The 13,139-nt window shown below is 54.2% G+C and overlaps 4 protein-coding genes across 4 annotated transcripts; 2 read left to right on the top strand and 2 right to left on the bottom strand.

Annotated features, from left to right (window-relative positions):
• Positions 1-210: 210 nt before the first annotated feature.
• MRS44_014527 (uncharacterized protein) lies at positions 211-2,700 on the top strand (the record flags this gene model as incomplete). Its single annotated transcript, XM_046284739.2, has 6 exons — positions 211-260; positions 423-627; positions 1,738-2,017; positions 2,072-2,130; positions 2,228-2,346; positions 2,406-2,700. 6 exons carry the CDS (start codon positions 211-213, stop codon positions 2,698-2,700), a joined length of 1,008 nt encoding a protein of 335 aa, XP_046127344.2.
• A 2,074-nt stretch (positions 2,701-4,774) lies between these two features.
• On the bottom strand, positions 4,775-5,935 carry MRS44_014526 (uncharacterized protein; the record flags this gene model as incomplete). The annotated part of the gene is made up of 1 exon (XM_046284740.2): positions 4,775-5,935. The coding sequence occupies one exon, from the start codon at positions 5,933-5,935 to the stop codon at positions 4,775-4,777; it is 1,161 nt and encodes a 386-aa protein (XP_046127345.2).
• Positions 5,936-8,151: 2,216 nt separating this feature from the next.
• On the top strand, positions 8,152-10,986 carry MRS44_014525 (uncharacterized protein; the record flags this gene model as incomplete). Its single annotated transcript, XM_065618442.1, has 1 exon — positions 8,152-10,986. The coding sequence occupies one exon, from the start codon at positions 8,152-8,154 to the stop codon at positions 10,984-10,986; it is 2,835 nt and encodes a 944-aa protein (XP_065474514.1).
• A 760-nt stretch (positions 10,987-11,746) lies between these two features.
• On the bottom strand, positions 11,747-12,878 carry MRS44_014524 (uncharacterized protein; the record flags this gene model as incomplete). Its single annotated transcript, XM_046278880.2, has 2 exons — positions 11,747-11,784; positions 11,837-12,878. 2 exons carry the CDS (start codon positions 12,876-12,878, stop codon positions 11,747-11,749), a joined length of 1,080 nt encoding a protein of 359 aa, XP_046127347.2.
• Between the last annotated feature and the right edge of the window lie 261 nt (positions 12,879-13,139).

Genomic DNA, 13,139 nt, shown 5'->3' with positions numbered 1-13,139 from the left:
GCAGAAGAGGATCAGATCGGAGAGTTGAGTGAGGGGACGTTAATTGGAGTGGAGAGGCAAGTCAAGGCGCAAAGAGGGGCAGAAAAATAGAAGAGGAAGAGGAAAGAAAAGAGGCTGGGAAGAGGAATCTTGAGGATGATGGTCGCTTTTTGAGTTTTGCTACTGGGTAGGATTTTCGTCTTAATTGCCTTGGCTCCCTCTCACGCGACAATGGATGCAGCAGCTGGTGAGACGGGAAAGAACAGAGCAGCTGGCGGAAGGTAAAAGACGATGTCATCGACCCCAGGGCCAGCTGAAAGGGCAGGAAGGGCAAGGGGGAAAGAGGACCACCAAACCTCGCCAAGCCGGGCTTCACGGCTGCGCGCAGGCAACATTTCATGGTCCAACTGTCCAACAGACAGGCGTGGCTGACCTTTGCCCAGGAAACCCAAGAAAAAAACAACTGCTTCTGACACTCTACGCGCTGCCCGGACGCACATCCCAGTCGAGGCAGCCAAGCGCATCACGGCACCTCATGGCATCCATCGGCCATACCTAGCCATGACCCGCACCGCACAGCGAACACGTAATAGGCCACGCACAGGGCTGAGAGCAGATGCGGGAGGCTGGGCTGTGGGCACACACTTTGTACGTACGGGCCAATTGCTGCTTCTCGAGAGGATGCGAAGCTTTAGCCTCTGGGTTTAGAGCTTGATCTTGTATTGCTTGTTGATTGAGCTGTGAGAAAAGCTTCCCCTCTAGATCTTGACCTGGACCCTTAGTTACTATACCTACATTGCCTATCCCTATCCGCGTATGACTGTAGCAGCTTGAACTGCATGCAACGTCCTGTGCCGTGTCTCTCCCTGCTTGCTTGCTTGCTTCTCCGAAACTGGTCGTCGGGAGCTACGCGGTAGCATCAGGGCGACATGACGTCACAAGCTATATCAGCGCGGTCCGAGATGCGTTTCAAGGTGATTCTTCCGATTCTTGTAAGCTTCCGACCTTCTTAATAGCCATTTGTATAGTGTTCCTCGATAATCCTGAGATCATGCAGATGGGCATTCAGAAGACTGACCATGCTGGCCACCTCAGCTGCCAAGACCATGACTGACCTAAGATTGGCCAAGAGTGAGCTTGTTGAGCAGGGTGGAGGAATGGGTGGATTAGCTTGAGGGAGCTCAAAACAACCAGACCTTCATGTCGCACAATACAGCACCAATTGAAGATCGACAGGATATATATAGATAGTATCAACCAAGTACAACATGCTTTCATCACATACGCGTCCATCTTATGACTTTTCAAGTCCCAGCTCCAACAACCGCAGCTCAACACCACGGCCTCGCCAAGGATCTAGGTCCCTCCCTTGGCGGTGTGCTTCCGCCATGTGTCTCTCGTATCAAAAGCAGTGCGGGTAAAACACATTGTCTTTCCGCTCAGCTCAGGTTCCGCCCAAACTCGTACCATAGAGCTTCTGTCTCCGCCCATTCTGCGAGCCGCTCAAGGTGGGAATGCGTGGGGTTCCTGGACGGTCCTCTTCGGAGGTTAGAAAGTCCGGCTCCGGAGAAGCACAGTGTGGGGTGCGCCATTGCCCCTCTCTCCCCCTTGCTGCACGCACTTTGGGCTCCCTATCTTATCGATCTGCACTGTGCTGTGCCCCTCCGTTCACCGTCTCAACCCCTCTCTTAGTGGCCCCCTGCCTTACCTTAGGTAGTCAGAGCCTAGACCCCTCCTGTACCTGCCTCAAGGGGACAGCTTGACCGCTCCGCTACCGCCACGGCAACCTCAAACGACCTCTCCTTTTTCCCATCTTATCTTCTCCCTTTCATCTTCAGCTTCTCAACTTTCCTCCAACTCTATCAATCACTCTCCTCGTCCATCCTTCATCATGTCTACTGCTGCGTACCCCCTGGTGGCACTATTGTGCAGACCCTGAAGCGTACCTACGCCGATGTCCCTGTCGACGAGGCCAACGGCAATGCTGTCTCTACCACCGAGTTCCTCGAGGCTTCCGAGGCCATGACCACCATCTTTGGTAAGAATTTATGCATAAAATGTTGATTTACACATCTAATTGCCCTCTTCTTAGATGCCATCGGTGGTGTTGCCTTCGGCCCCGTCAAGAAGGATATCCTTTTCAACATCGAGGTCCGTAACCTACCCCTTACTCCACGACTGCATCGACAGACCTACATTCTCCATCACGACCACATCCTACAAGAATATGCCTAACAATACTGGGTAGAAACTCCGTGCCCGTCAGGCCGCTGCTCCCGCAGAGTCTGGCAACATCCAGGACCTCTGCCGAAACGAGCTCAAGACCAAGAAGCACGAGGCTACTGAGGGTGCTCTGTGGCTCATCCGGTAAGGGATATGTCCTCCTGCCATAGTAGAATCATCGACTAACGTGACAATTCCAACAGTGGTCTCGATTTCACCTGCCAGGCCCTCGCCCGCAACGTCGCCAACCCCTCGGAGGAGCTGGCTGACTCTTTCCGCACCTCGTATGCCGACACCCTGAAGCCTCACCACAACTGGCTTGTCAAGCCCGTCTTCAGCGCTGCCATGAGTGCCGTCCCCTACCGCAAGGACTTCTACGCCAAGCTTGGCGAGACTCCTGAGCTCGTCCAGAAGGAGCTCGATGTCTACCTTGCTGCCTTTACCAGGATTGTCACCATCCTCAAGGAGTTCATCAACAGCAAGGAGGCCAAGTGGTAAACAACCCTTAGTTTACCATGACGATCGAAACCAGAATCTCTGCACGTACACTACGGCGGAGCTGAGCATGTAGCGACCAGCCATTTATCTGGAAAACACCGTGATTGGTAGAGGCGTCCTCCTTGCAAGAGGGATATCGAGATATTTAAACAACACAAAACAGCCCTGGCAGGCTGTGACAGCATAGAGCTGCTGCCGCCGAGTTAATGATAACGAATCTACGTTTGTGCAACCATGAGTCCCGTCGATGCAGTGTTTAGTCTCGTGAATAACCGTTCTGGACCCTGAAATGGCGCTTCAATGTCTCGGGTGACAGAACAGGAAACTCGCATAAGCTTAATATCATGTGAAGTAGGCCGATGTTCGGATGATTTGATTCAACCCGAATGGAAAGGAGCTGGAGCTGGACCGATCTTGGCGTGCCAATCGGCCCCGATATCGCTCTCTTAAGCTCAACCTTAAAAGAGTTGCCAAGAACAAGATGGTTTTGGTGATGACGAAATTCAGTGATGAGTGAGCTCAACGCTACCATTAGTGTTGAAGCAACGGCAAATCGAGATTCGTTTGAAATCCCATCCTGGCTGGGTTGGCGGTCATGATAATCATGAAGCTTCAGGCAGTGTCCCTCGTCATACATACTGTGCGGGAGAGCAGATGCGCCCGTCTTGAGGCTAGCCAGTCGGCAACCCGGAGCCGAGCACACCATCTCACGGCCGGGAGGCGTGGATCATTTCAAAGAAGGATCGACAGAAGGGAGGCTGATGGGATATTTTGAGATGCTTACATGAAGATTGTGAGGGGGGTCTTTAGAGCTTGGTAAGATCTTGGCTTGGGAGGAAATAGAGTTGGTTTATGCTCATGGGAAGGGCGTAGGGATGAGATGACCGCAACTGCGCATAATATGATGGCACCCACCGGTCAAGTTCATGATGGAAATGGCAGATTTCGGCAGTTTTGTCAAAGGATGACAATTTGTATTCCGAGACATGGGGATCACGAGCCCGATCGTCTCCGCAAGTTACGGAAGAGTAACAAAAGTCCGCGGCATTGCATTGTTGGCACTTACAAAATAAACCTTTTTTTTTAACGGAGATGCCGGGCTCCACGGAATGCGGACACGTCAAGAAACCCGGTCGCGAAAATGGGATGCTTACAAAGTCCGACAGGAGTCAGTCACAAGCCAAAGGATTTTTCTTTGAGGAAGAAGAGATGCAGGTGACCAACTTGAGCACTCCCCACAGGTCTAGATTCGCTCGCTCCCGTCGTTTATCGCTATCGCTTTTGTTGCAGTAACGAGAAGAATCGTGAGATTGTCGAGAGCTCGCGATGACGAGAAGTGGAATCATTATTCGCCCACGTTTCTCTCAGCGGCATGTCCCTTCTCAGATATCATTTGAAGTTGAAGCCAAGAAAACAAAAAGAGACACAAGGTGAAGCGCCCGCCGTCTAGCCTCCCGAGACCTTCACACACCTCCGACGCTTCCGAAGGTGGGCAGCATGCCTTTAGTCCCTGGACCCTTGAACCAGACCAGCGGATTCCTTTTGTTGCTTTGAATGCAGATGTATCTTTTCGGTGGATACAAGTACCTGGTTCTTCAATGAAGAATACCGCATTCACACCCGTGAAACAGACCGATCAGTCGGCCGCCGAAAACAGCGGGCGCCGATGCCGAGATAGGGCTGGGAATGCTTGTTTGGCTTTGAGTTGGCTCCAGAGGTTTTCTGACTCTTTATCCATGTGACAATTCTTGAACCGCCACTCCCCCGTGTGTCCTAAACTGATATGCTTAAGCATGTTTTTATTCTGTATCGTGTAGTGTATGCCATCAGTCTCGCGCCCGCAGAGTATAGTATATACTGAAACGCAATAAAGCAAATCGAGCGCCACCGCCGTCTATCATGGAGACTCCTCTTCCCCAGCCTTTGTTCTGTTGAGACCTCCGTTTCTTGCGAGAAAAAGCGCCACGCTACTTAATCCAGACAAACCAGACACCAACGCCAACAAGAGCAGAATCAAAAGGCAAACTAGCACCATTATCAAGACGACGCCCAAGCAGTAGCCTGCCAGGGGCCACTACCTCCCAGACCAGGACTTGAATGAGAGATACTTGGGCCGTTTCAGCGTCGGCCGCTTGAGTTTCATAGACCGCATCGACTCTGTGTCGGTCTCACACTTCTTCCCAAACCAGCTGGCCATTGCTTCGACAGCCTCTTGGTACTCGATGATGACGCTCTCTTTAGGTGACATGGGCGGAGGACAATCCCAGGCATGTCGCTCGCCCGCAACTAAACGCACAGTGAACCGTTTCTCGGCAGCCTTGAGTCGATTGGTGAATTTGAGACCTTCAGCCAGGAGCATGTCATACTCGCACAAGACGATGTGGACCGGGGGAAGCTTTCCCAAGAGCTCGTCAGGCATCAGACCCGGGGACAGGCGTGGGTCTGATCTATCCTCTCGGGGAATGGCTGGATAGATGAAAGATGCATCTATGAGATCTGTAAGCCCTTTGGGCAGTGTGAGGTCCGGCCGTGAGCATGTGAGCCGCTTCTCGGGGCGTGAGATGGTCCAGTCAAGCACAGGATAGAAGACAGCCAACCCCGCAATGCGGGGAGGCTCAATGGAAAAGTTGTAGCCCCAGCGGCCGGGATCCGTGAGGATGAGCCAAGTCGCAAGAGCATTGGTGGCGCCGGCGGAGAAGCCCGAGAGGATGATACGATCAGGATCAATGCCAAACTCTGCAGCTCGGTGCTTGATCTGGAGGACAGCATCGACACAATCCTCCATCGGCGTTGGGAAGGGACATGACGGTGCCAGTCGGTAGTTGACAGTAAAGACAACGGCGTCTAGGTTCGTCATGACAGCGCCGGCCCATCGGGCATCATCAGTGCCTTGCCCAAGAATCCATCCGCCGCCGTGGAAGTTGATGACAGCTGTCCGAGCGCCGAGAGCGGGACGGGGCGGCATCCATACTTCGGCCTTGATCTTTGTCTTGGCCCGATCCGTATTGCTTGTAGAAGCCTTGGCGAGCGTGGCATCGAGCCAAATGTCCCGCGTGGGCGAGGGTGCAGGAGGATCAGTGCGGTTGGCGATGCTGAAGCCCAGGCTCGCGGCAGAACGGATGGCCTGGGCACGGGCAATCAGGTACCAGCGTGAGCTGGATTCAAGAGGGTTGACATAGTCCGGGGGTTCCGGCGTAGTTGGATGTGACTCGGAGGGTGTGGCCTCGGTCTCCATCGCCATTTCAAGGGCAGAGGTGTGGTCCCAGCAGCCCGCGGAACTCGGCTGAGTGATATATGCAGGAGTGGTCTGCAGTAACACGCAGGGTAGTCTGGTAAGGATAGATAGGAATAAGGAGAGACGATGAAGCACAAGCGACCAAGCCAACCGCCAGCCAAGACGAGGCCGGTTGCAACGGCGAGGATAGACAGGCAAGCACCGCCAACGGGGAGCGGTGGAGGGAAACGGCCGCGTTCAAACACGTGGTCTAGCTTCTAACAGGACGGGGAAACAAGCCGGGGATTGGCTGCTACCGATGATCAGGAGGAATGAAAAGAATGATGGTTTGATGATGGGTGTCTGGAGACTTGTCGAGGAGGATGGTAAGCAGAGCCAGAGCGCGCCCATATCTACCTCAGTACCGCCCCTCGAGACTCAACGATAAGAACCGGTTTCCCCCTTGCGCCTGTATCTCTAGAGGGGCCACCGAGCGGTTTGCGAGCGATATGATGCGAATGGCGTCGAAGATGCGAGATGAGACGAGACCCTCAGGCTCTGGAAGGTTCAGGTTCCTTGGAGTGACAAATGACAATGACGTCGGTTGGCGGCTGCACGGGAAAAGTGGGGGCCGTTCAAGGAAAGTCGACAGGAACAAGTGGGAAGAGGCTTAATGTGGGTCGCGCCTTCGTGAGACCCGACGCTTCCGATCCCAAGTTCGATTGTTGACGTCACATGTACGAAAAAACTCGAGCAACTTTGGCAATCAAACCCTCCCGCCCCTGATTGTTCCTGGTGCTCTATCCTGTTTTGGTAGCTGCATCCATTTTGTTGCACGAGAATCATGACAAGAATAGAATACATGCTTTTTTTGCTGGCTCGTTTTGTTACAGTAGCCGCCAAGAGATTGCCGGTTTGTGTCAGAGGCTTGGCCGATTTCCCGCGGGCACCGGAGCTTCTCCACCGTTCTTCCAATCAACGACCCCCGCTCGGCGCCGATGCTGGCCCCGGAAGTCCGGGGTGCGGCATGAGAAGCGCGAACAACCAACCCTCCATCGCTGGTCACGGAATTTTCGCATCCCCCCGAGCGGGAAACTGTGGGCTTCTAGACATACGGTACACGGTACTTGGACGTCAACTGGAGGGTACTCTGCAACGTGCCGAGACGGCAAACGGCAGCTCACCCTTGGGTGGCTTGCCCGTTCTGGTCCAAGCCAAGAGCCAGCATGAATCTCTGGACATGGCAGCATCTCTAATGCAGACCCCAGTGCCGAGTTTCCCATCTCCCTGTCTCTGACTGGCCTGAGTCGTGTTCCACTGCCGTCACGCGGTTGCAGGTGATGCGGGATGGTTCAGCCACCAGGTGCCCAGTTCCGCGATACACGACGATTTCCTCGAGATACTTGGATGGTCAGAGCAAGTGTGAAGGTCGTGTCTACAGTAGCGTAATGCCGGAGATAACAGCCATGACGCATTGTGGTATTCGCTGTGTCCGCACGCCACAACTACCGACCCCGTTTGAATTGTCAGCACACCAGTCTCCCGCGCGGTCTAGGGCTGCTAGGCCCGAGTCTAATGGCCCATGCTGACAATACCGTATAGAATCTAGGGGATATCTCGGTACCGTCACTCATAATTTTCTTCTCCACGAGATGCCGACCTAGTCATTCTGCATGCACCCTCCACCGTCTCACGGCCTTTGCAGGCCGGGTCCGAGGCCGAGATCCACGGGCTAGCTGTGTAAGCTGAAAGAGTTTTTTTTAGGGAAAAGCAGGCTTCTAAGCAGGATACCCATCGGACCCCGAGATGCCCGGCAAGCATTGATGAATGATATAAACGCCACTGGGCCTCGTCTCAGGAGAGTGAATGACAGAACATCATCATTGATTGCCAGCCATTCACACTGCCTTGCCTTGCTTCCTTGGCACACGGTATCCGTACACGTGTATTAATTCCTGATCTTCCTTTCCGCCTTGAAGAATTCCAAGACAACAAGACATCATAGCCGCCTTCGAGCCGACTACATCAACCTGTCGTCCCCCCGGTCCTGATCCCCCGACCGGCGCCAGTTTAACCCAACCTCAAAAGGAGCCAGAGCAACCAAAAGCAGCCCACCCGATCGTCATCGACTCTCTGGTAGCACTGACAACCCAGCTTTTCCAAGTGTGGCTCGTTTCCTCGCAGACCCCACCGTGCCACACGCGCACGCACACCCTCCACCTGCACCATACCGAGCTATGACGGGCATCCTTGCTCCCGTCGCCTCAGCCTTTGGCATCCCGCTGGGACCCAAGCATCGAGTTGTTAAAGGCTCGGCCTCGTCCTCGTCTCCCCCATCTCCAGTCTTGGCAGTTGCTACCTCATCTGCATTCACTTCTGTTTCCGCCTCCTCCACCATCTCCTCCTCCGACTCGACCACCATAGATTCGGTTCTGTCCGAGGCAAGCCTTACATCATCACCGACGTCGATCCACAGCCCCGTGCCCTGGATGGCGAATAAAAACACCAACGTCGCCGTCGCGACTTCCCAAAGCGGTAGCACCACCAGCACCGTCACGTCACCACCCAGACACTCGACCACCGCCAGCATCCTCCGTAATAACATGCGCGACAGCGGCGTCGAGCTCCACAACAGGGACTCGGCCAGGTCGAGCATGGATGGTTCGACCAATCGAGATGCGGCCGTTAGCAGCAGCCGAACCTCTCTCGACAGCGGCCGCACCAGCATGAGCGCCGACTGGCCGGTGCACCCGGGAGAGATCAACACTGTCGCCCAGCTCGACTCTCTCCCCATCGGCACCGAGGTCACATTCCGAGCCCGTATCGAGACTCAGCGACCGCTGTCCAAGGTGCTTGACTTCCTCCTCCTCCGAGACCAGACGCACTCTGTCCAGGGTGTCCTCGCCCGCGATGCCGATAACGCCGACTTCGTCAAGTGGGTGCGCAAGATCAGCTCCGAGTCGCTCGTTCAAGTGTCGGGTATCCTCAAGCAGCCCCCACAGCCCATCCGATCGGCGACGCACTCTGGAGTTGAGGTCGACATCTGCTCTGTTCACCTCGTCAACCCTGCTCAGAACCTTCCCTTTAGCAACTACAAGCCTCCCGAGACCCTGCGCAACCGCATGTCCTCGCGCATTCTGGATCTTCGACACCCCTCTAACCAGGCCCTCTTCCGCGTGCGATCTATGGTCTCGCGCGTGTTCCGAAACACCCTTGAGCAACATGGCTTTGTCGAGATTCACACTCCCAAGCTTCAGCCCGCTGCCACCGAGAGCGGCGCCGCTGTCTTCCCCGTCAACTACTTTGGTCGCCGAGCCTTCCTCGCTCAGAGCCCTCAGCTCGCCAAGCAAATGTCCATCTCTGCCGACTTTGGTCGTGTCTTTGAAGTCGGCCCTGTCTTCCGCGCCGAGAACTCAAACACTCACCGTCACCTTACCGAGTACACTGGCCTCGATCTCGAGATGGCCATCGACACCGACTACCATGAGGTCATTCAGTTTATCGATATCTTCCTGAAGGAGGTCTTCAGGACCGTCTACTCCTCCCGAGAGCTCGAGGTCATTCGCAAGCGATGGCCCAGCGGAGAGTTCAAGTGGCTCGATGAGACTCCCATTATCCCCTTCAGCGAGGGTCTCCAGATGCTCCGCGACGATGGCCGCGACGTCGAGGAAGAGGATCTCTCTACTCCTGATGAGATCCGCCTCGGTCAGCTCGTCCGCGAAAAGTACAACACCGACTACTACGTCCTTGACAAATTCCCAGCCAACGCTCGTCCTTTCTACACGGCCAAGGACCCCGAAAACCCCAATTGGACTCGATCCTTCGACATCTTCATCCGAGGCCAGGAAATTTGCTCTGGTGGCCAGCGTATTCACAACATTGAAGAGCTCCGAGCCAACATGGCTGCCGCTGGCATGTCTGAAGATGGTATGGAAGACTATCTGACAGCCTTTGAGCTTGGTGCCCCTCCTCACGCCGGTGCCGGTCTTGGTCTCGAGCGCATCGTCGCCTGGATGCTTGAGCTTGGCGATGTGCGATACGCCTCCCTCTTCCACCGTGACCCCAAGTCTCTCCCAACCAAGGCTCCTGGTCTGCCTCACCCTGATGCTGATACCACTAAGCCTCACCACGCCGACTCTCCTCCCGCCCTGGAGAAGCTTATTGCCAACTACGGTGACGCTTCCAACACATCCTGGCTCGATGATCGCTTCAAGATCTGGCGACACGAGACTGGCGCTGCTGTTGGTTGGGTTCCCCAGGACAAGTTTGCCATGATTACCGGTGATCCCCTTTGCGACCGCAGCCAGTACCAGGAAGTCATCCATGCCTTTGTCAAGCACGTCACCGTTGACCTGCGCCTGACCCCTGTCTGGATGCTCGTCTCCTATGAGGTCCAGAAGATCCTCGCCTCCGAGCTCCGCTGGCGGAGCTTATCCTGCACTGAGGAGCAGCGCGTCGATGCCGACAAGCACAACCCTGCGCAGATCACTGGTCTTGCCGCCAAGGCACGCCGTGTTGAGCGCGAGGGTGTCAAGATTCATGAGGTCAAGGCCGACGAAGACTTTATGAAGCGCGCCAACCCTGCTATTGAGGAGTGGAAGGCTTCCCGCAAGGGCAAGCAGGTTCACTTGACCGAGGTGCGCCCCTGGGTTGACATGGAGCACCGACGATACTTTGCTGCTGAGAAGGACGGCAAGGTCCTCTCCCTTGTGGTGCTCGCCAAGCTTGCTCCCCGCCACGGCTGGCAAGTCAAGTGGGCTCTGGACTTCCCCGGCGCTGTCAACGGTGCCATCGAGGTTCTCATCGGCCACGCTCTGTCCAACGTCACTGGCCAAGTCACCTTCGGTGCTGGCGTCTCTGAGAGACTCACACCTGGCGAGCATGTCGGCGGTCTCCGTGCCCGCTTCCTCGCCGCTACCTACCGATCCATCGTCGACAGCCTGGGCCTCCGTCGCAAGGCTAGCTTCCGATCCAAGTTTGGCGCTCTCGGCGAGGAGGTCTACATCTGCTACCCCAAGCACGGTGTCGGTCTGCGCGACCTGCAGCAGATTGTCAAGTTCTTCCAGGACTAAGCAAGACTGTCAGTTGACCTGACTTGGAAACACATAGAAGACTAGGGGAAAGGGTGGTCATGGCAATGAGGGTGGAGGATTCAAAGATACCAAACGAGCGTTGGAATTATGAATGACGCACACGGCCTGCACTTGATTTTCTTTTACTGGAACGGTCTGGTTTTGTGGTCGGTTGGTTATAGCAGTTGCGTGGAGTTTTGCTTTTTCTTCTTTCTTCTTTCTGTACGAGTCTGTGAGAATGTCTCGTTACTCCCCTTTTAGATACCAAACCTGGATGGAATACCTCTCTAGACGGAGCATGACGGCGGGCTGTGCTTGCTGATGTATACTTATACCTCGATAAGAACTTTATATGTCAAAAATCTCTTGAAATATGGATACCAATGTTGAGTGTAGTGAAGCTCAATGTGAAAAAGTGGCAATAGTTCGAGTTCCAGGCAATTAATACTACACACTTGGATTATGCTTAAACCGTGATTTCCAAGTCGAACACTATTCATAAAGTCATTCACAATGTCTACATATGGATGTTCTAACAACCCCTCTCTCGGCTGTCGTGACTGAAAAGCCAATGAAGATTGATATGTGCTGTCATTCTGCCCAGTGTGGCCAGCAAAGTACAATATCATTACATTAATTCACCTCATTATTCAGCTCTCCCGGCCCCATCCCGATGTCTTTAAGCTCATAAATTGCCCAACATAGGCCAAAAAGCATCAACGCCCAAATGCGCAAACACACACCCCTCCCTTACGCAAGCTCACGGCTCGTTGCCAACAATGAAGCCTCTCCGGAATGCTGCAGACCATGGGTCAACAATCTTCGATTTAACAGAGTCAAAGAGACTTACCTCCCGGAATCAAAGCTGCAGCATACATGACTTGAGAAATCGGCCTCAAGCCATCCCTGTCATGCTGCTCCAGATGCTTCTCCCAAAAGCCCATCAACTGGTCAATCTGCGTCTTCAGAGACTCATCTGCCCCAACACACTGAACTCCCAGACAAGCGCCAAACTCCCTAAACGCCAATCTGTGGGAAGCACTGCCGCTCATATCCGCAGAGTCGCCGTCAAAGATCTGGTCGGCGAGTTCCAGCGCTTCCTCGGTGAAGGTGTCCGCCCACTCCTCGTTCTGGTAAAAGTGTGCGATCCACAGTCCCATTCCCAAATCCAATGGATCACCGCTTGGAGTCACGGAGCCCTTTCGGCTCATTATCTGCTCGTAGTCGCTGATCTCTTGTTTGAGCATTTGATCCTTGCGACCTTGTCTCACTGCCGCCTCCTGAATCATTCTGTAGATGGCATAGCCCGTCGCGGCGTCCAAGTGGCCTTCAGAGGGTACCAGAACCTTTTGCATATCCATGGATATCTTCCAGACCATCTTCAATCTGTTCGATGACCGAAAGACAAAGTGAGGATGAATCGATCTCGCAAGCTGAATCGCCAAATCGTTGAAGGAGGGGTCTCCGGTCGCCCATGAAAGACGGTTCAGGGAAAACATCCAAAGGGTCAGATAATGATGATACTGGCCATCTCCATCACTCCCCGACGCATCCATCTTGCCTATTCTCAACCCACCCTTCAACGGCTCTTCATCCGTCGCACCAGGAAGTCTCGCTGATCCGTCTCTCGTGCGGCCGAGCACATCATGAACAGTCTGAACGAGACGCCTCGCCAAAATCAAGTATTTCTGTGTAGTTGTCGCTTCAAATAGAGTAATCAAATTCACGACGCCGAAAGCGTCCGTCCAGAGGTACCGGCCGCGGTGGCCTCCGGCTCCGGGATCATCGGGCGGGACCCACCTTTCAGCGTCGGCGTCGGACAGTTTGTCGTAGTTGCCGTAGACGACGTGCATCGCTTTCGCGAAACGGCGGATTGCAATTTCTTGTGGCATTGTGCGTATTTGGCCTCAGGGTCTCGTTAGTTTCCTTCAAGGTTGTAGTGCCAAGTGTTGTTGAAGTGAAGTTTCGCCAACAATGGATGTGGGTTGTGAGCCCCTCTTGCTACATCCGATGACTTCATCATACTCCTCTTCTCTCGTCATTTTATGCCACGGCCCGCTACCTTATTTTTCAATCCTATTGAGTGGGTGAGAACTTTACTTGGGGGGGACGAGCCATAAGGGATATTGCAATATACTGAACTGCTTGCACAG

This window comes from Fusarium solani, assembly GCF_023522795.1.
Source record: "Fusarium solani strain SB1 chromosome Unknown bctg00000010, whole genome shotgun sequence".
Lineage (NCBI taxonomy): Eukaryota > Fungi > Ascomycota > Sordariomycetes > Hypocreales > Nectriaceae > Fusarium > Fusarium solani.
This window is presented reverse-complemented; position numbering and strand designations above follow the sequence as displayed.